Below are 21,926 nucleotides of genomic sequence, written 5' to 3'. Positions count from 1 at the left end.
CTTTATAAATGATCTTTTTATCTTTTATCAATAGAATAAAATTTCAACAGTAAGGCTTTTCTTATCCATTGTCTGCCATGATAATATGCATATCCATCTATAGAGTGTGTATGATATGAAACAATAAATGAAGAATTTAAACCTATGCCATTGTGAATTATGGTATTATTCCTATTAAAAGTTGTATAAGGAAGAGATCATCTTAGTTAAAACAACATGTATATATGGATATGATTTAGGAATCATGAACTCTAGGTTGTTGATATTGTTAAATTATATTCTCCCTCTGTAGCAGCATGTGATTAAGCTAACTACTTTTTTTTTTTTATTTCGCCTAAATTAGGAGTTCTTAACCAAAGAAGTCTGTGAGAATCATTTGAGGAGCTCTTTCAAAATACATATGTTTGTGCTCTATTCTCAAACCTGCTGAAGCAGATTCACCAGCAACAGGGCCCAAGCACATGTACTTTGAAAGAGCCATCAAGTGATTGTGATACACGTCCAGAAGTAGTACAAGTCTGATTTCATCAGACATATGTAAAGCTGCTGTAGTTTAGCTCCATGGGTGTACGGTGACATCCCAGGATTTTAGTAACTCTTACTCCTCTTTCAGCTCATTAACTGCCGTTTGTGTTTGAGAAGATTCTCTAGTGAATCAGTATTTATACAGAATTTAATTGGTAGAAATCATTCCAGTTATCATTCTTATAATGTTATCTTATTGACTCCTCCAGCACTGACTTTTCATTATAATCCTTAAACATTTGGTCATTGTGGATTAGAGGTGAATCTCCCGCCCCCTCCCCCCCCTTGTTGTTTAGAATTACCAGCAGTTGCAGAGAGATTTTATGGAGGATGATCACGAGCGAGCAGTGTCCGTGACTGCTCTGTCTGTCCAGTTCTTCACTGCACCTACTCTGGTGAGTAGTGCTTGCCTTTTCTTTGTAACTGATAGCTGGCACTCCTTGCCTTTTTTTGCCTTCTTGATAGAACTATGAGCGTTTGCAGAGTGATTATGTGACAGATGACCACGACAGAGAGTTTTCAGTCGCAGACCTCTCGGTTCAGATATTCACAGTTCCTTCACTTGTAAGTACTGAAAGACTAAGAACAACTTTTTCTTTTCCATTAACAGAAGTAAAGCCTAAAAATAATAGAGAACTAAGGTCTGTATATTCCTGCATAGAGTAATATTTTGTTAATGAGTGATAAGACTTCAGATACCTTCAACCGTACTAGAATATATCCTCGAATATGTAATCTGGAGGGAGAAAGTCATTTACCTTAATCTGTACTTTCTCATAGTACCTTCCTGAGGTTTTAAACTGATTAGTTAAAATTAAGCTGATCAGTTTAACAAATTTATCCAATAGAAACAGACAGCATATTATATATAAACTTACATTTTGAGAAGCCCTCTTCCCCAATAAGGAAAAGGCTAGCTAAGGCAGTTGAATCACAATGATTAAGTAGTCTTGTATTAAGTTTCACTCATTGCTCTGGAAGACATCACTGTTTTAGTACTATTCAGTAATTAAAATTCATTTAATTTAACAAAAATTTATTGAGTGCCTGTTATTTATTGGGCACAGTTCTAGGCTTTGGGAATGCAGTGGTGAAAAAAAAACAGATGTGGTCTTGGCCCTCATGGAACTTACAATAGTAGAAAGGACTCACATAAATGGTTAATTAAAATTATAATGAAAACTGAAGAATTTGGTTGAGACAGAATAATAGAGAGATCTGACCACAGTTCAGAAAGGAGATTCTCTAAGGACCTTTATGGTTTGTGAAGGGAAGTCCATGCAGATGGACCAGCGCTTAAGTCCTGTAGGAGAATGCAGAGAAAGCCAGTATAGATGAAGATCCTTGAACATAGAGTGAAATGAGACCAGAAACATAGGCACTGGCCAAACTGTATAGATTTAAGAGTGCTCTACGGTTATTTTACTGATAAGATATGTTTTCTAGGATTATTTTTATGCATGTGTGACTGTTTTTCCCCGGATTACTTTTATGTTCAAGGATATATTCTAGTATAGTTGAAGCTGTCTGAAGTCTGTTTACTCATTAATGAAATATTCTTGTAAACCAGTTAAGGATTTAGGTTTTTATCTTAAGAGCATGGGAAGGCATTGAAGAGTTTTAAATGGCACTTAACACCATCATATTTGTGATTTTTAGAAGATCATGCTGTTTGTAGTTTGGAGAACAAATTGATGTTGGGCAAAAGTGAGTTGGGGAACCTAATTAGAAGCTAATGCAATGATCCAGACAGGAACTGATGGTAACTTGACTTGGGATTTTGGCAATGCATGTAAGAGTTGTGAGAAAGATTTGGGTAGTGAAATCTACAGAACGAGCCACATGTTGGGTTTGAGGGATATTGGGTTTGGTGAATGATTGGCTATTGGGTTTGAGGGAGAAGTGTAAAGATGATTCCTAGGTTTCTGACTTGCATCCCAGTGAATATTGTGCCACTTGCACAGGGAATTTTGGAGAATGAGTAGGATTTGTGAAGAAGGAAAACAATGCTTTCAGTTTAGTCAGAGTTAAGTTTGAGAAGTCTTTGAGACTTCTCAAATTCATTGTTTTGTCCAGTTCCATGCCAGTACCCAGTTTTAATAATTTTATTTTAATATTCCATTTTGATATCTTACACAATCAAATCTTTCATTATTTTTTTCCAAAATTTTCTTAATTATTTTTAGACCTTCCCCCCGCCCCCCAGAATGAACTAAAATCAGTTTGTCACTTTCCAAAAAAAAAACACACTAGAATTTTCACTGAAGAAGTTCTGTATAGATAATTTTGGAAGAATTAGTATCCTTACAATATTGAATGTCCCCGTCTTGAAACCTAATTTGTCTTCATTTATTCAAGTGTTATTTTATGTTCTTTATGAAAACTTCATACTTCCCTTTTCATGGGTCTTACATATTTTTAAATTGTTTTATCTGTTTCATATTTTTGATGTTGTACCAAATTATTCACATTTTAAATCTGGCTATGGCTAGTTATATAGGAAAACTACTGATTTTTATGTAACCATCTTGTATCTATCTTCTAATATTTTGTGTTCATTCCTTGGAGTTTCTTATAATCTTCTTTTTCTAATATTTCAAATATTTTTTTCTAATATTTCAATGTCTTACCTTTGTTTCTTATCTTACTCCTTTAGAAACACTAGAAAAATAGTACTTGTATTCATTATTTAAAACATTTATTTAGCACCTTTATTAACTAGGCATTGTTTTGAGCTCTGGGGATACAGCAGTAAATAAAACAGACAGAGGTCCTTATTCCTGTGGAATTTATAGTCTAATTGGAGAAAGACAGATACACAATTGCATACTATTTACTGTAAATCAACTGTCAGTAAGTTCTATGAAATAGCAAAACAGGTTAACTGAATACAGTGTGACAGTGGAAGGGTCATATTTTATACAAGGTTATCAGAGAAGGCCTCTCAGAGGGGTAGTGTTTGAACAGAGACCTGAAGGAAATGAGAGAGTGACTAACTGGTAGAGGGCCTCCTGGACAGAGAGAACAAGTACAAAAGTTCTGAGATGACTGTGCACTTGACATTTAAACAAAAACTACAGATCTTACAGATATTGAGTAGAAATTATGACAATACTAGTACCAACTCAATCAAATTAGAAATGTGGGTGAAATTAACAAATACCTAAGAAAAAACACAGATTATTAAAAGAGAATCAAGAAGTAAAAAATTTTAATTAGTATAAAAATCTCACAAAGAAATCGCCAGGCCCAAAGGGCTGCACTAGGGAACTCTTCCAGATATTTAAAGAAATAATACCCGTGTTATGTAAGTTTTTCCAAAAGACAGAGAGAATATACTTGCCAATTTAATTGAGTCCTCTGTAATATTGATACCAAAACTCAAGGCAATTATAAGAAAATTGCCATCTAATCTTTCACAAATGAGTTCACACAAATCGAATCAAACAATATAAAAGAGTAATACATCACAATCAAGTTTGGTTTTTTCCTTAATGCAAGAATAGTATAATATTTAGGGGAAAAATCAACTTCCATAATTCACCTTATTAACAAACAAAAAGGAAAAAAATTACACCAAATGCTTTTCCAGAATTCGTGAAAATTAAAACATTCATGATTTAAAACACAAAAAATACCTCATAGCAAACTAGGAATAAGAAAGAACTTCTTTAATCTGATAGAGTGCCTAAAACAAAAACAAAAAGTAAAAATCCAAAGCAAACATATTTAACGGTGAAATATTAAAAACTGTTCCCCTGAGATCAAAAATGAGAAAGATTTCTTGCTTTTATTCACCACCACACAGTAGCTGACATTCTTTTTATAATTTCTTGAGATAAATATTTAGATCATTGACCAGCCTTTCTTTTCTGACAAGTACTTTTAAGGCTTAAGTTTCCATCTAAGCATCATTTATTTAGCTGTGTCCCACAATTTTGTTATGCCTTATTTTCATTATTCAGTTCATAAAACTTATTTTCTATACAATTTCTTCTTTGACACATTTTTTCTTCTTTGTGATTATATTTCTTTGAAGTATATTGCTAAATTTCAAAACATTGGGTATTTTCTAATTTTGTTATGAATTTTCTAGCATAATTTCACTGTGGTCAGACAACATACTCTAATTTCAGTCCTTTTGAATTTGCTGAGCCTTGCTTTATGGCCCAGATGTTTACTTTGAGTAACACTGCCCTAGAGGTTATGGCAGGTATCCTAAACTTAATATAGTCAGGCATCATATTTTAGCCTCTTAAGGGTAGAAGTCTAGGTTCTCCACTCAGCCTTTGCTGGTGTTGGAGGGGATGGAGCCACAGTTTGTTTCTGTGGTGGTTGGCTAGAGTGGAGGAGGTTACTGTCTGAAAATTTTCTGTCCTGCTAGGTTACTCCTTTCCTGTGGCTGGAGAGCAGGTGTTTATTGGAGCTTGAAAAAAGAGTGTGCCCATTGGCATTTCTAGGTTGCCAGCTTCTTTAGCTCCAAGTCTGGATATATGAGATAAAAAAAAAAATTTAGAGAACTCTCTACCATGTCATTTCTTGGATTCTGAGGTCCCCAGCTGGTATACCTTCTTCTCTCCATGTTTCAGAGTCTTCTGGTGTTCCTTTTGCATATAATGTCCAGTTTATAGTTGTACTTAGGGGGAAGACTAGAGAAAAGTACATCTACTTTATCTTCCCTGAACCCTAAAGATACTCCTTAATGTTGTTAGGCAGATAGTGTGAGACTGATCACCGTAATCTGCTCAGGAGTTGATATGCCTCCAGGTTGTTTGGCAGGACTCTTCTGATTTATCCTCATCCCTGGGACATAACTTGGAATGTTCACTAGAGTTCCTCCCATCTATAGGGTCCTGTACTCTAGTCTTGTTTCCTCACCTTGGTAAGAGTACCACATCACTGTTTGCTCTTCTAGACTTTCTGCTCTTCTTAGACTGCTATCCTTCATAGCTTCAGAATTTGCAAATATCTTGAGGGGAAAACTGAAAGAAAGTTGGACTTGGTTCCCACCCTTGCATTTTAAGTCGACCTTTTCTAGTTGTTCTTGGTGGGAATGTTGGTCAGCCTCAAGCTACTTCTCATGGCTGGAAGCAGAAGAGTACATGTATAGTTTCTTGAAAAAGCACTGTTAGTAATTCTTATGCATGTCCCTGGTTAAAAGTCACTTGCCCTAGATATAAGTGAAATGTTTTATGTCATGGAAAAGAACTGGTACTAATAATTCAAGTGATTATCTTGTTCTAATTTATTTTATTAAATGCGCCCTCATCATAGTCAGCATTATCCCTGTATGCTCTATTGTGTTTACTTTGACTGAAACTGTATGCACAGGCCATTATTACTCAGTGAAGTTTTTCAGTCTTCGGAGGGAATTGGTCCATTTTGAATATGCTGTTAGATATATAATGAGCCTTGCACCACAAAATTGCTTATGAATTACATAAAATGAATAAAATGTAATTAGTAGAGGTAATGTTTTTTAAACCAAAATGAATTGTAGGCATACAAAGCAAGTGATTTTTTTAGGGTGAGTGATAAGTATTAGAACTGTACAGTAACGTTAGATATTTAATGTTGAAAATTACTTTTGAAGGTTAGCAACAATCTAGGCATGAGGTGATAAAGCCATGCACTTAAAAGTTTTTTATCTTTCTTTTCTGTTTTAACCTTGGAAAATATGCTTTCTTCAGTTATCTTTTTAGAAGTAGACATACCTAAATAACGTCCCTACATTAATGGGAGAGTACTAATGGTCCACCCTATTTATTTATTTATTTTTATTTGACACCTAGGAAAGACATAATCCAATCCAGACTATACAATGGATGAACCATCTATTTTAACATTCATCTGAAACTGAAATTGCTAATAAGTGCCTTGACCGGTGAGATTTACATTCCACCAATATTAGTTGTCTCTCAAACTTCCTTTTATTGCCTGTTATAAGTCTTGCAAGCGGGCTCTACAGAGTTTTTCCTTAGCTTAGTGAAATTGCATTACACTCACTTAACTTCTTCAATCAACTAATATAGCAACAAAAAGGAAAATCTTTTTACCTGTTAACACTTCTTATCCTTCAAACTTGACCTTAGTCTTCACTGTCTAGGAAAATTAAGAGCAATTAATCCTGTTGACTTTTGAGTTTCTTGGGGCCTAAGACCTGGCAAAGGGATGATGATTTAAGAGTTTTTTAAAGGTATATTTAACTATATAGATTTTCTCCATATCTAATGACCTTAGAACTTAATTTCTACATTAGAATACACTTTACTATATTCTTAGACTTCTATCTTTTGTATTTTTTGGTCTTTTTTGATGCAGCTTTCAATATTGCTAATTAAATACTGATATTGACTAATGTAAGACCTGGTTAAGTACTTACCCAGCACTAATAACAACCTGGAACCTAGTTAGACTGTAGATGTGGGGGGATATCCATGATTTTTTATATCAGAGTAATAATGTGATATCCAGAATGTTATTAGACCTTCTGATTTGACTATGGAGCAGAAAAGGGAATTAAATTATTATGAAGTAATGTTCAACCTCATTCAAATAGATAATGTAAATTAAAGCCATCAGAATGGTAAAGATCAAAATGTTTGAAATTGGATTGCATTACCCAAAGATCTCACCAATAAGAGCCTGGCTAAATAAAGTATGATAGAATACCTTGTGATAATTCAAAAGAATGAGGAAATTTATATAAACTGATAGAGGAAAATCTCTAGAATTTATCAAGAAAAAAAAAAGTGCAAAACAGCGTTTATAATATGCTATCCTTTGGTGGGGGAGACAAATATCCATACTTATGTCTACTTAATAACAGTTTGTATTTTAGAAATGTATGTGTGTGTGTATATGTGTGTGTGTGTGTGTTTATTGTACACACACGATCTCTGGGAGAATATTCAAGAAAACTAACAGAAATTGCCTTTGCAAGGGGGACCTCAGGAGCTAGATGACTTTTTACCTGGTTTTTGGTTTGTTTGGGTTTTTTTTGCATCATTTAAGTGTATTTGCTTATTCAAAAATACATAGATATATATACATAGGAACAAAAATAAGTCTTAACTAAGGAGATTAAGAGGAAATAGAGTTTTATACTGAGTTCTACAGAATCTGTGCTATAAATCTGTGGATCCTAGAATAATTATACCATACCATTATAGGTGTCTAAATGTCTCAGTTAAGGAAAATTTGCAGCCTGGTTCAGACCCCCTACCCTGAATTGTCTTTGAATAATGAGCCTTGGATCTGTCTCCTAACATTCTGGCATCTTTCTCCGTGATACAATTGTTGCTTCATACAAGTGGCAATTGGAGTAAGTAATTGCTATTTAGAAATACACAGTAATACATTTATGATATTGTATAGTTGTGTTGAAAGGTTTAAACTGAAAGAGCTAACCAATATTGGTGACTAGTTTTTAGCTTCCTAGTAAATAGGTTTTGATTATCATGTACTCTGATACATTTGTTCTAGGCTCGGATGCTCATCACTGAAGAAAACCTGATGACCATTATCATTAAGACTTTTATGGATCATTTGAGACATCGAGATGCCCAGGGCAGATTTCAATTTGAAAGATATACTGCTTTACAAGCTTTCAAATTTAGGAGAGTTCAGAGCCTTATTTTAGACCTCAAGTAAGCTTTTTGTTTATTTATCAAACCAGTTGCAACTTATAAAATGTTGTTGTTTATCCATGTAGTCATTGCTATTTTTATCATGTTCAGGTATGTGTTAATTAGCAAACCAACTGAATGGTCAGATGATCTGAGGCAGAAGTTCCTGGAAGGATTTGATGCCTTTTTGGAATTACTCAAATGTATGCAGGTATGTATAAACTGACACATTTTAAAAGGGAAACACTTTCCTTTCTTCCCTTTTTTTTCTTTTTGTTGTTGTTCATTGAACTGAACACCTTTCTGTCCTTGCATTTATTTCATATTGAGCACATTTCCAAAAGAATGATTTGGGTGGCTAAATTTGGACCAAGAAACTCCTTTTTAATTGGAAATTCTTAGAAAAGTGTAGAATGAGAATCCAGCAAAGGTTCTGGCATCTACTGTTCTTTTGTATTTGGTTTTTCTTTTGGCTACTGTTAACATTCTTTCTTTGGGGATTGCAAGTTTGTGTTTTTAATATGCTTACATAGAAGTATTGTTAGTTATTTAAGAAACTATAATGTTGATTTTTTTTTTTTAATGTTTTCACATTTCTTTCCCTGATACGGTATATATTACAGTATATAACTTTTCCCTCTCTGTTTATTCCTCTTTTTTGAAAACACCCTCATATGCAGAATAGAAATTAGAAGCAGAAACCAATTGACATAGCTTCCTAGTAAATAGGTTTTGATTATCATGTTTTAACTATAAGTATTAATAAGTATTAAATTAACCAGTTTTAACTATAAAAGGATAGATGACATCTCAAAAAAATCTAAGCAGTATCATTATGATTCCTTTTAGTAGCTATCTGGCTTTCTTAAGGAAGAAAAAAGCAAAGTTGAACTATTTTTAGAAAATATTCTGGTTCCCATGTTGGATTATGATTCATGGATGTTTAATTATAAAACTTCTGTGTGTTGGGTTGTTTTTTTTTTGTATCTATAGGAACCATATATACTTTGGTCATTTTGAAAACTCAAAGTATCTATTATTTAATCAGTTCTGACACACCAGGGTAGTTAGACTGGTTTGAAAAAAGTTATATTCTTCTGTATTCAAGTTGTTTATCTTTTTATTTTTTCTTTTCGTCTCTATGAAAAATTTTAGTTGCAGATGAGGAATAAGTATAAAAATTTTAGTATATTATAAAATATATTTATAAATGCAGTAACATTTTAAAAGCCTGTCAAATTTCTTCCAGTAATTTTTCCTATAGATGATAGAGCTAAAAAGGAATTTGAAAGATTGTTGCATATTCATTTTATTGTCTAAAACATAAGAAGATGGCTTCTAAAATAAATTGTTATATACTTTACTGAGATTTTTTTATTTATATTTTAGAGAATGTTAGATATAACATGTAATTTAAGAAGTTGGACATCTCATACTACTCGTAGCTTTATATGCTTATGTAATCAATATATGTTTCTTATACATTATTTTTTAAGTTTTCATGTAAGAGAACAGATATTATTTTAATTCATTTAACATCTTTTCACTTTCTTTAAGGGAATGGATCCAATTACACGTCAAGTGGGACAGCATATTGAAATGGAACCAGAGTGGGAAGCAGCCTTCACGTTGCAAATGAAATTAACACATGTCATTTCAATGATGCAGGATTGGTGTGCTTTAGATGTGAGTTTCTTTTAGGAATAGGAGATAGGAGATAAATGGTGGAATGGGGAACCAACAGATTTCTAAGTAAATTTTGAGATTTGGATAGTGATGATAGCTCATAAAAAAGCATGTTTTCTTTTCACCTATAAATTTGATAAAAGTTAAAATTCTGAAGCCTTAAAAAACTTTAAAATAGAGGAGGAAATAATCCACATTCTCTCTTATGTTACTTTATTTTTTTCCATTATCCCACATAGATTTTGATGGGATAATGGAAAAAGTACATAAAAAGAATGGTTTCTAAATATGCCCAGAAACAAAGTTTTACTGTTGGTACGTTTGTCCTGTGTCTTAAATTTATTTTGTCTGTTTGGCTATGAAGTCTGGATGAGAGCCTGTATAAGTTGGGAGGTCAGAGAAGGCTTCCATAACATCTGAACTGTGTGTCAGTTAACTGATTAGAGGATAAAGAATACTCCTGCCTGAGGGACAGTTGCATCGTGCTCTGTGATGAAGAGTATAGTTTTTAGGTTATTAGGAGTATGGTTATTAGGGGAGCTCTGTTGGGAGTGTAGAAGTCAAAAGTAGAGAAGTGGACAGGTCCTGACTTCGCAAGGTTTTGGAAGACATGGAAGGAAGTTTGGATTTTATTGTAATTGAAGTGGGGCTCCATTAGACTACCAAGCAGAAAATGACATGATCTAATTTATGTGTTTTAGAAAGTTACTCTGTGGAGAATGGGTGGAGCGGGGGCAAGAGTTTCTAATAGAGAAATGGTTGACTTTACTGGAGATAATCAGTGGCCAGGTTTGAAAGAAATTTAGAAGATGAAATTGCCAGTTTGGTAATAGATTGGACAGTGGGAAATGAGAGAAAGGAGGGTATTAGAATAACTTCTAGATTTCTACAACTGTACAGAGATGTCATTCACTGAGACAGGGGTCTGGAGGAGGGACCAAGTTGGGAAGAGAAGATTGAGTGATTTTGCCTGTATTGATATTTGAGGTACTTAACTAGTCATCGAATTTGAGGTGTTTATTCAATGTTGTAGAAACTCAGCCTTTTGAGTAACTTATCGCAAACCTTCTTTTAGGAAAAAGTTTTAATTGAAGCTTACAAGAAATGCCTTGCAGTATTGATGCAGTGTCATGGCGGTTTTACTGATGGTGAACAGCCAATCATATTAAGCATTTGTGGACATTCAGTGGAAACTATCAGATACTGTGTTTCTCAAGAAAAAGTTAGCATTCACCTCCCAGTTTCTCGCTTACTTGCAGGTAAAGCATTTCTCCTCAAAAAGAACCCTGAAACTATATTTTAAATTGTTGTTTGTGATTAATACTTACTGAATACCTAGTACACATTATTCTGAGAGTTTTATCTGCATTAACTTTTTTAATCACATCGGCCTATGAGGTTGATATTATAATTAAGTTTGTGTCACATAAGGGAAGACTGAAACACAAACGTGATTTGCTTAGTGGCACACAACAAGAGTCAGAGAAGGAATTTTGAGATAGTTTGGCACCAGAGGCCATGTTTATAATGACTGTACCACCATACCATAGTGCTTCAGACTTTAACCACAGGTACCATGTTTTATTGTCTAACTAATTCAACCCAGCTTCAAAGTCTGTGTTGTTACCATTCAGAGTGATTGCTAACAAATTGAAACCACCCTAGATTTTCTCTCACTCTAAATTGTTTCTTAATCATTTATTGATAACCTTTCTAAGCATCAGGTCAGGAGTTGAGTCCCAAATTTGGGTGATAGTTTTCAATCCTAAGTAGTCGATTTACAAGATATTTGTGCTTGGTAGACTATTTGAAGCTGCCACCTTGCAGCAGCCAAAAACTTTGATCATGCACTTGTCCATCTCTGCAGACTTGTTTCAGTACAGCTTCCTACCGTATTTCTTGATTGCAGGAGTTCTTATCCTACTCACATACTATCGTTCCCTTTAGTTCCAGAGTAGAAAGGAGACATTTTAAAGGTAGATGTTTTTTACTCATTGCAGAATTTGTAATTTATCTTATGTGTGTAGCTCAGTAACTTAATATGATATGAAAGTGGATGTGGGTGTGTGTGGGGGGAGATTGTGGAGGATTGGTATCATTTCTTCCTTAAGTATTTAGTAGAATTCACCAGTGAAAACCAGTGGACCTAATACTTTGCTTCCTTTTTGGAAGCTTTTTAATTATTTATTCATTTTCTTTAAAAAATAATTGATTCTGGTTATCCATTTCTCCGTATGTGAGTTTTGGTAATTGGTGTTTATCAAGAAATTGGTCCATTTCATCTGAGTTATCAAATTTGTGGGCATAGAGTATTCCTTTTTAAATTCCGTTAATGTCCATGGGATCAGTAGTAATGATCCCTCATTTATTTATGAAGGCATTTTTTTTCCATTCTTATGAGCATTATCACATTATCCTGCTGAAAGCATTTGATTGTTACTGAAATCGTGGTGGTTCAGTATAACTTAGACATCTGAATATCAACAGAACAACAAATAAGTATCTAGAATGAAGTTGTGCCTATAGGAAGAAATCTCTTAATTCTCATAACTCGATCAGACCCGGTTTTGTTTTTATAAATGCTTTGAGCGTACTGTACTGTTGATCCTCAACATAGGCAAATGGTAGCATGGTGTGTGGAAAAGTATTCAACTAGAATGCAGGAAAGTAAGTTCTGTCTCCAACTCAACTGCTGATTTTTTCTGCCTTTAAAAGTCTGGTTGTATGGGTAGAAATTGATGCTGATAGTTATCCGCAGGGAAAATAGTACTCTGAATGAAAATGTACTAATTTCTACCTAGGTCTTTATCTCCCTCAACCCTTCTCAGTGAACATTTTTGAGCATTCTGTCTCACTGTTTTTGACAAATCTTGCCCTGAATACTTAATCATTCTTAATTGGAAAGCTAAGTAAACAGACACATAAAACAGTTTAAGAAGGACTTGGAGTATGTACTAATGGAACTTGAGTGGCAGCTGCTGAGTACAAGTTATTAGAATGAGATTTGTAATGCAAGTCGTCTTAAATGAGGAAAGCCTCAAACCAGACTTGACCAAGAAGCCAACATTTATCAATAAGACTATGAAAAGTGTTTTCTGATTAGACAACATAAACAGGACACTTAATTCTTAGTTAACAGAATTAACTAAGGTTGAGCTATAAAAGAGCCTTTGCATTTAGGAACTAAAGAAACTTTGATCCTAAACTGGAAGTTCTAGGGAACTTAATTCTGAGTCAGGATCAGTGCAGTGAATCCCAAGACCAGTCTCTCTGTTCATTTGCCAGAAGGATCTCTCACTACTTTAAATAGGAACAAACTCCATGGCCCAGTGAAATACGACTTTTGAAGCTGGCATAAAATATATAAATTACTTTGATAGTTATATAGCTGCTTTTGCTGTTTGTATGTCTAACATTTACTTCTATAAAATATGATCAGTGTATGTTAGTACATGCAATTAAGACTAGTTCTAAGTGTACCTTTGATACAGATGTTCATGAGAATAAAGTTTTGTTTATGGATGCAGTTCATTTTATATCTTAATTTATAACATGATAAGTTCCCAAAGATAAAAAGAAGTTAAATACAAAGTTGAGTGAATATTTAGGTTTTTGTTTCTTTTTTCTAAATGATTTTCACTTGTAGAAATACGTTTTTGTTTGTTCTTCCATGCAGGTTTGCATGTATTATTAAGCAAAAGTGAAGTGGCATATAAATTTCCAGAGCTCCTACCTCTCGTAAGTAGTACCAACTTTAAAAATACTTATTTATTACATTTCATGTATTTGAAATCACTTCGAAACAAAGTTTATTAGGGTTCTCCAGAGAAACAGAACCAATAAAGAGAGTGTATGTGTGTGTGTTTGTGTTTACGTGTGCACAAATATATATATATGTATGGAGAGAGGAAGAGACAGATTGATTTGTTATAAGGAATTTGTTCATGTAATTAGGGCCTGGCAAGTCAGAAATATGCCTGCAATGCAGCCTGATAGGTCAGAGACCCAAGGAAGAGTTGATGTTGCAGTCTGAAGTCCTAAAGCAATCTGGAAGCAAAATTTCTATGTCCTGGGGGCACCTCAATCTTTTCTCTTAAGGCCTTCAACTAATTGGATGAGGCCTACCCAGTTTATAGAGAGCAATCTGCTTTATTCGAAGTCTGCTGATTTAAATATTAATTATATCTACAAAATACCTTCACAGCAACATCTAGACTGGTGTTAATCAGAAACTGGCCAAGTTGACACAAAATTGACCATCACACAAATGTACCTTTAAATAATTTTAATTTGTGTTTTATTCAAAACATTCATCTCAATCAATCTTTATAGAGTTGAGACTTTTGTGTTGTTTTTTTTTTTTTTTGTATATACAGAGTGAACTTAGCCCACCTATGTTGATAGAACACCCTCTTAGATGTCTTGTTTTATGTGCCCAAGTTCATGCAGGAATGTGGAGAAGAAATGGTTTCTCTCTGGTAAACCAGGTGAGTGCATTTTAATTCTGTAGAGCATTTTCAATCCATTGCTTGGCTTCTATGAAGGATATAATTTTCAGTGTATTTAGACATTAAAAGTTGAGTCTCTACGTTATAATTGTTTGAGAATATATTAAACCATAAAGGTTTCTTAGAACTTTTATCTATACTTTGTCAAGAAAGAATATCAAAAGTAGAAATGCACTTAAATTTCTTGATTTTCACTTGGCAATCATTTTTAGAACAAAGTTGGATATTAAAACAATAAAAATTCAGATTGTATGTACTTAAATTGTGTTAAAACATAAAAGTTCTGTTAGTATAGCTCTGAAATTGAGGTTTTAATCTTTAAACCTCACCAGGCTTGTTACACGTTTTTTCCCATTTTTGTTAGCTATAAATCTTACTGACACAACTTTGTTGACAGACCCAGAAAGATGGATGCAAAACGTGGACCATAGAGTGACCACTGTAATCTGGAAATTCCTAATTAATTACTCTCTACTAAGATAGTATTAACTATTGGGGAAACTACATTACGTATGCACGCGCTTGCCCAAAACTCATGTGCTCTTTTAGGGTGTGGGAAGAGGAAGAAGCTGCACAAATAAAAACCTGTTTACCCAATATAATTAATTTTTTTTTTTTTTAGATTTATTACTACCATAATGTGAAATGCAGACGTGAAATGTTTGACAAGGATATAATAATGCTTCAGGTAATGAATTAAAAGCATTAAACTTAAAGGTGTGGGGAGTGTTTTTCTTCTCGTTAATTCCTTAGGACCCATTCAGTCATGATCACTCCCAGATCTGCTCAACTCCAAACTTCTATGGCTGACAGCCCATAGAACATTTTCATCTAGATTTTCTGGACACATCTCAGATTTAACATATTCAAAATAACTCTTCTTGCCTTCTCTGTATCTTCTTCCTGTCTTTGGTTTCTTACCTTGGTGTATAGCTGATAGATTAGAAACCTAAAAGCCATTCTTTATTCATTGTCCTCTGGTTAAAGACCCAAACCCCTTAAACCACTGTTCAATGCCTGTGATACTTAACTGCTTTAAAATTCCCTAAATTTGCCATGCTCTTTCTTAAGTCTTAAACTGCATGTTTATTTTTTTTGCTCCCTAGATTGCCCACCCCAACCCCTTCTTTTTCTGTTTACTAGTAACCTATTTTCCTGCATGTCTTAGTGTTTAGTTTAGTGTCAGTTTCTCTGGAAGCCTTCCTTGACACTAAACCATGGCTAAATGTCCCTTGTGAGAGGGCCCATAGCATGGTGCTTATCTCTACCATAGCATTAATATTGATTGTGCTTGCCTGTTTACTTTTCATCCCCTCCGCTAGACCATGCCAATTCTATCTTGTTCCTTGTTTTTTGTCCATTGCGCATAGCACAATGCTTTTCATATAGTAGTTTTATTGCTAAATGGGTTAGAAATTATAGGTTATGAAATATGTTTCAAAAAATTATTGGTTCAAAATAAATTAAAATCCAAGTTGATTTTATACAAATGGAACTAAAGGACAATTAAAACTAATATTTAAAAGCTGTTGCTTTCATTAGTGTAGCATTTATCACCAAAAATTAGCTTAAGAATTCTTGATAAGAGTTTAAAACGATACGTATAAAAAAATAATAGAAGCTTAATTGCCGTACCACATTTCTCTCCGAGGCCATATACCAGACAGTGATAAGAGAACCTGAAATAAAACTTCAGACCTGAATTCAGAGGAATACAATTAATTCAAAGCATTAAAAGAAAAGAGAACGTATAGTCCGTGTTATTCTGATGTGTGGACTTAACAGAATTTTGTTTTGTTTTGTTTATGTTTTGTCTGTTTTACCAGCTTATATTCCTGTCTACACTTACAGCTACCACACATGGGATTGGGGCTAAGTGGGTTTTAGTCTTTTATTGGGATTGGTGTCTACGCAACCTGCTTTCTCTTGTGCAAACCAGAATATCTCTCACTAATTATTTAGTAGTTCTTTTGACCTTCCTCTTTTATTTTACCTCAAAAATTTAAAAAAAAAAAAAAAAAGACAGGTGTCTCCATGATGGACCCAAATCATTTCCTGATGATAATGCTCAGCCGCTTTGAACTTTATCAGATTTTCAGTACTCCAGACTACGGAAAAAGATTTAGTTCTGAGATTACCCAGAAGGTAAGAACATGTTTTATGAGGCCACATTATTAAAGAACCGTCTTTCATTCTTCTTGATTATATTAATCATTTGAAATAATAGAGCATTTGTATTCTTATCTCTGAACTTTATCTCCCCCCCTTATTATAGGATGTAGTTCAGCAAAACAATACTTTAATAGAAGAAATGTTATACCTCATTATAATGCTTGTTGGTAAGTTTGGATTGTTTGAGACATTTATAAATTCCTTTGGCTTTTGTGGTAGCAAATAGTTCAGAATTTCTGAACTCTGTGTGTGTGTGTGTGTGTGCTTATTTGTTTGTTTGAGTGGCTACTCAGCAGAAGGAGATTAGAGTACCCATCTTTTTCTCCTCTCTGGTTACTGTCATGTTGAGAGTAACAGCACTGTGGTGCTTTGAAAAAAGGAGAGAGAACATAAGTGCTAAAGCAGAATAAACTGGAAAATTCTTTGTTTTGGGGAAAATAAGAGGGACACAAAAATTTAGCAAGAATGGAATATTTAGGAGCTATTTACTGTTACTTTATATCTTAGCTTTATTAATCTCTGGTTTTGTAGTGCAAAAGTGTCATCTTGACTTCAGATATCATAATTCCAAGTTAATAGAGACCTGTCGCTTATAGAAGCAGATTTCTTTTTGCCTATGTTTTCAGTCCTGTTGCCTCTATCTTTCCTATTTTATCCTTTACCTTCTCCTACCTCCCCTGCTATTTCAGGCTCTCTACAGTCCATAGAGCAGAGACTCTTGGCAACTGTCAGGATGTGATACCAATGAAGGAGGTCTCAGAAGGTGATATCTCATTTGCCACTAGATAGAAGGACAGAGGAAGGCTCTCCCTCCCTGCTACCACATGGCAGATGGCATGCAAGCAGTTCCCTAGGCTACTGGTACAACTGCTGTAGCAATTCTTGACTACTTCTAATCCCTTCCCACCTTCTGATCCCATTCTTTCAAAACTACAACCGGACTTCTCTCTCCACTGCCTAAAGCCTGCACTCACCTATTGTGTCTGAGACTCAGAAGTATGGTTGGGAGTTGCTCTCGCCCTAGCTTGTTGCCAGACCAGTCATTGCTTTTCATTGCACAGAAAGAAAAATGTATTGTGTTGTGTGAATTTTGAGTATATTATCACATAAGTATTGTGTTTATATTAAATGTGTGTGTATATATACTTTTTCATTGTTGACAGGAGAGAGATTTAATCCTGGAGTTGGACAGGTAAATGCTACAGATGAAATTAAGCGAGAGATTATCCATCAGTTGAGCATCAAACCTATGGCTCATAGTGAATTGGTAAAATCTTTACCTGAAGATGTAAGTACTTACATTTTTAAAAAGAAGATTATAGAACTCTTTTCCTACCTATTAGTCTAGTTTATATAGACTTACTTATATGTACCTTTTTCACGATTGTGTAAACTACGGCTCTTGGACATGTATAACTCTAGTCACTCTTATTAGAAATAATTAGAAAAAGAGTATAATAGGGACTGGGAGTGGAGAACAGCATATGAATACAATCTTTTATAGTGAAGCCTCGAAAAAGGTAAATATTCTGAGTAAAAGTAAACCTGGTCCTTGGGACAGAATATATGTCTCCATTAGAAAGGGTGGTTATAGAGTCTTCAGTACAAAATTGCTGTAGGTAGAGTATTTTGAGGAAGGGAGTGAGAAATATCTACTCAGTTGTGTTGAGTAAACTAAAGTTTCCCAGAGCTTTGTCCTCCTGAAACATCCAAAAACTCTTCTCCTTAGTTTAGTGAGCCATGTCTTTAATTTTAGTGAATGTAAAATAATATTCACATGGGATTTCATAGGTTAATTGTAACTTTTTCCTCCCAGGACCTTAAGTACTCAGCCACCTGTTTTTCAGCCGTGAGACTTTTTAGAAACCCAAAACTTATAGTTGGGAAAGGATTTTATTTTCATTGAGGCTTTTCAAAATGTTTTCTCAAATTTGAAACATAAAATCAAAACTTTGAATCTTAATGTTTATTCTTCTTGGATTTAAACCTATATTCTTACATAATAATACTTCTTTTAAACTTTGTATTGTGAAAATTTTCCAACATTTATAGCAATGAAAACATAGTATAACGAACCCATCACCAACTTCAACAAATGACTAATCTTATCTATGCCCCAACCAATAATCTCTGTCCTCCCCACTAGATTATTTTATAGAGAAAGTCAGGTTTACTATTTCATCTACAACTAGAATTCTACATACCTAAAACAATGGTTCTTACCAAGGACTATTTTGCCCCCCAGGGACCTTGGGCACTCAAGGCAGGGTGTGTGGTGCTACTGGCATCCAATAAACAGAGGCCAGGAATACTGCTAAACATTCCACAGTGCTCAGGACAGACCTCCCCCACACACACTCACACACACACAATGAAGAATTAGCTGATCCAAATGTCAGTAACACCAAGGCTGAGCAACTGATTTAAAAGATAAGAGCATTCAGGAAAACCTATCCATGTGCCATTAATTACACCTAAAAAAATAATAATTTCTTAATATCACTAAATATCTAGTCAGAATAAAAATTACTTGTACTTTTTAATGCAGGAAATGAATCCTAAGTTGTTAAATGAAGAAGCAATTATGGTTTCACTTAGACTTTAAGGAAGAATAAAATTTAAAACAACAGTTTAAAAGTGTTATATATATGCTTTGTATAAAGTGATAGCAACTATATTTACTAAATATTTTTGACCGGAGAATTCTTTATTTACAGAATTCCTATTAACATCTTATTTGTGAATGGGATATGATTTAGGAAATACTGTTTTACTAAAAATAGATAAATTAGTGTAACTATTTCACAAGATATTACAGTATCTGACATAAATTTTGTTTAAATGTTATGTATAATTTGTGTTTTCCTTTGAATTTTTTTTAATTCCTTTAGTGAGCTGCCACCTTAATTTCCTATGGTAGTGACTTCATTTTTAATTATATCAATCTAAATGTTAGCTTACCAAATAAATTTCCCTAATTGTATATTAATCATATGTTTACTATAGAATCCTCATCTATAAATATCGAGATAATAGTATATCTGCTTCATAGAATTGCTGTATGAGGCATAATGAGATAAAAAGCCCAGTGCTCAGAGTGCTAACAGATGTTCTGAACATGAAACACACTTGTTTCCTATACCTTTAGGAGAACAAGGAGACTGGCATGGAGAGTGTCATTGAAGAAGTTGCCCATTTCAAGTGAGTTTACTTTCTGTTTTTTCACGTTCAGTTTTTTTTACACATTTTTTTACACATTCATTTTTCTCAGTGTCCCCTTTGATGGAACAGAGAATGAAATTGTTGCTTTCAGAGAATGACATTTTCAAATATTTAATGCTGAACTATATTCCTCACTCACTTTCACTTTCATAATCTAGCTCTGCACTCACCAACCAAAAGTAATAGCTTTATGAGGATTTTCATTGTATTCAGAATAAATGTTCATAGCTGATAAGTTTTAGATAATTAACTTTAACCTGAGTAGGTGACTCAAGTAAATGCATTGAGCTTTCTTAAAATTGCTTTCTTTGTTTACATTTGAATATACTAAATTGTGGCATGGCCTCTGAATGCTGCATTCTCTTGTGTGTAGTATGTTGCCCATTCAGTAAACTGTTTATCCCCTTAAGGTTGTTGAGGCAATGTCTTAATGCTGCTTTTTACTTGCTCCCCACCCTATGGCAATGTCTTTATTTTTGTTAATTATAAAGGTATTACATGCTTTTAGAGAAAATATAGGGAAAAAAATACAGAAGAGATTCTTTAAACCCTAAAGTTGTACCTACTTTTTCCAACTGGTAGGACTTACCACAGACATCTTTACATGTCAAAATGTAGAAGTTAACATCACTTTTAATGGTGTTCAGTTGTTTGGAGATGTCATAGCGTGTAGCCTATTCCCTGTTAGACTTTGAATTGTTGCCACTGCAGTGACCATCATATTGACTTGTGCAGTTAGGATAAACTCAGAGTGGACATGCTATAAACTCAAAATGGATGCCTATTATCCTTTGGAATTATATTCCAAATTCACCCACAGAAAATCGTACTAGCTTATATTCACCAGCAGTATATGAGAGCTCTGCTTTCTATTCTATTATCTAATACTGTCTCATGAATTAGTGTATGACTTCAGTAATAATATTTTAAGGACTTTTTTTTTTTAATAGGAAACCTGGATTAACAGGACGAGGCATGTATGAACTGAAACCAGAGTGTGCCAAAGAGTTCAATTTGTATTTCTATCACTTTTCAAGGGCAGAGCAGTCCAAGGTAATTAGGAAAATTAAAAGTGTACTGGGGAAGAGTTGGGTTAGATTTTTTTTTCTTTAATCTAAACAACTTTTACTGCTTTTCACAGATCGAAAAAGGATATATTTTTATTGTAGGAAATTTGGAAAAGATATAAAGAAGAAAGTACAGATTACCTATAATACTGCCACCTAACGTTTTGGGTTTTCTCCCCAGTATTTTGTGCATACATATAATTATACACATACCCACACATATATAATTGTATATATATTATTGGCTTTTGAATACAAATTGTCAATCTGTGTTATAATCAGCTCATTTTAAATTTATTTCAGAATTACTGCTGATTAACATTGTGCTTTTCCATAGTGATTTATAGAATTTTCCTAATTCTCAGCTAGTTAAATTTTGCTGTTTAGCAGTTCTACTCTTAAAAGACTTTTTTCAGTAAATGGAATTAAACAAAATTTAAACAGGAAGCTTTTGTTTAGTTTTTGATGTATGTCCTAGAGCTCCAACCTACATAAATTTTTGATTTGGGTTTACATGTGTTTCCCCTGCATTTTAAAGCAAGAAAGAACCCATTTGAGGGATTCGGGAGGAAAAATTAACCTTGATGTATAAAGTTGATGTGGGACTACAAAACTAAGGATAAAAATCTTCTAAAATCAGAAGATGAGCTGAGAAAGATTAACATATCAGTAGTTTTGGCTGTTGAGTTGTTTTGTATTATTAATTCCCCATTCAAATTACTTTCTTTTTTATTAGGCAGAAGAAGCTCAACGGAAATTGAAAAGACAAAATAAGGAAGATACAGGTATTTTTAATCGTCCCAAAAATCTCATATCAGTCTTTTTTACTTGTTAAACTTTGTTTTTATTGACTAAGACGTTTATCCTTAGAGAAGTAGGTTTGAATATAAGCTTTCCAAGTAAACATTCAAAGGACTAATAAATATACTAATAGAGAAATAGTCTTTACTGTGCATCATCCCTGGGTTAATGTTTTTATCTCAGATCTTAAGACATTTCTAGGGAAAAGAAAAGCTTTCCTTTGTACTGCCACTATTTATGTAGCTATTTTAATACATTTTTGACTGACCTTAAGGTAAAATACAGCGTTAAGATGTGTGTTAATGAATATTTGTTGA

General features: G+C 33.8%; 1 protein-coding gene across 3 annotated transcripts in view; it reads left to right on the top strand.

Moving 5' to 3' along the window:
* Positions 1 to 21,926, top strand: part of UBR2 (ubiquitin protein ligase E3 component n-recognin 2) — a 98,400-nt gene that overhangs the window by 41,016 nt on the left and 35,458 nt on the right. For 2 of the 3 annotated variants that reach the window (XM_039854624.1, XM_039854622.1), the window contains exons 11-24: positions 991 to 1,089; positions 8,011 to 8,174; positions 8,265 to 8,364; positions 9,711 to 9,839; positions 10,915 to 11,098; positions 13,516 to 13,577; positions 14,216 to 14,326; positions 14,970 to 15,035; positions 16,370 to 16,492; positions 16,623 to 16,686; positions 17,683 to 17,807; positions 19,668 to 19,720; positions 20,692 to 20,794; positions 21,545 to 21,593. In XM_039854624.1, the coding sequence (XP_039710558.1) occupies positions 991 to 1,089; positions 8,011 to 8,174; positions 8,265 to 8,364; positions 9,711 to 9,839; positions 10,915 to 11,098; positions 13,516 to 13,577; positions 14,216 to 14,326; positions 14,970 to 15,035; positions 16,370 to 16,492; positions 16,623 to 16,686; positions 17,683 to 17,807; positions 19,668 to 19,720; positions 20,692 to 20,794; positions 21,545 to 21,593 (1,432 nt within the window). Of the gene's footprint in view, positions 1 to 821; positions 921 to 990; positions 1,090 to 8,010; positions 8,175 to 8,264; positions 8,365 to 9,710; positions 9,840 to 10,914; positions 11,099 to 13,515; positions 13,578 to 14,215; positions 14,327 to 14,969; positions 15,036 to 16,369; positions 16,493 to 16,622; positions 16,687 to 17,682; positions 17,808 to 19,667; positions 19,721 to 20,691; positions 20,795 to 21,544; positions 21,594 to 21,926 lie in introns of all 3 variants that reach the window. The other variant, XM_039854623.1, reaches the window with a different exon arrangement.

Source organism: Pteropus medius, unplaced genomic scaffold, assembly GCF_902729225.1.
Source record: "Pteropus medius unplaced genomic scaffold, Ma_sr-lr_union100, whole genome shotgun sequence".
In the NCBI taxonomy this organism is placed as follows: domain Eukaryota; kingdom Metazoa; phylum Chordata; class Mammalia; order Chiroptera; family Pteropodidae; genus Pteropus; species Pteropus medius.
The sequence above is the reverse complement of the archived record's forward strand: the minus strand, read 5'-3'. Positions and strand labels throughout refer to the sequence as shown.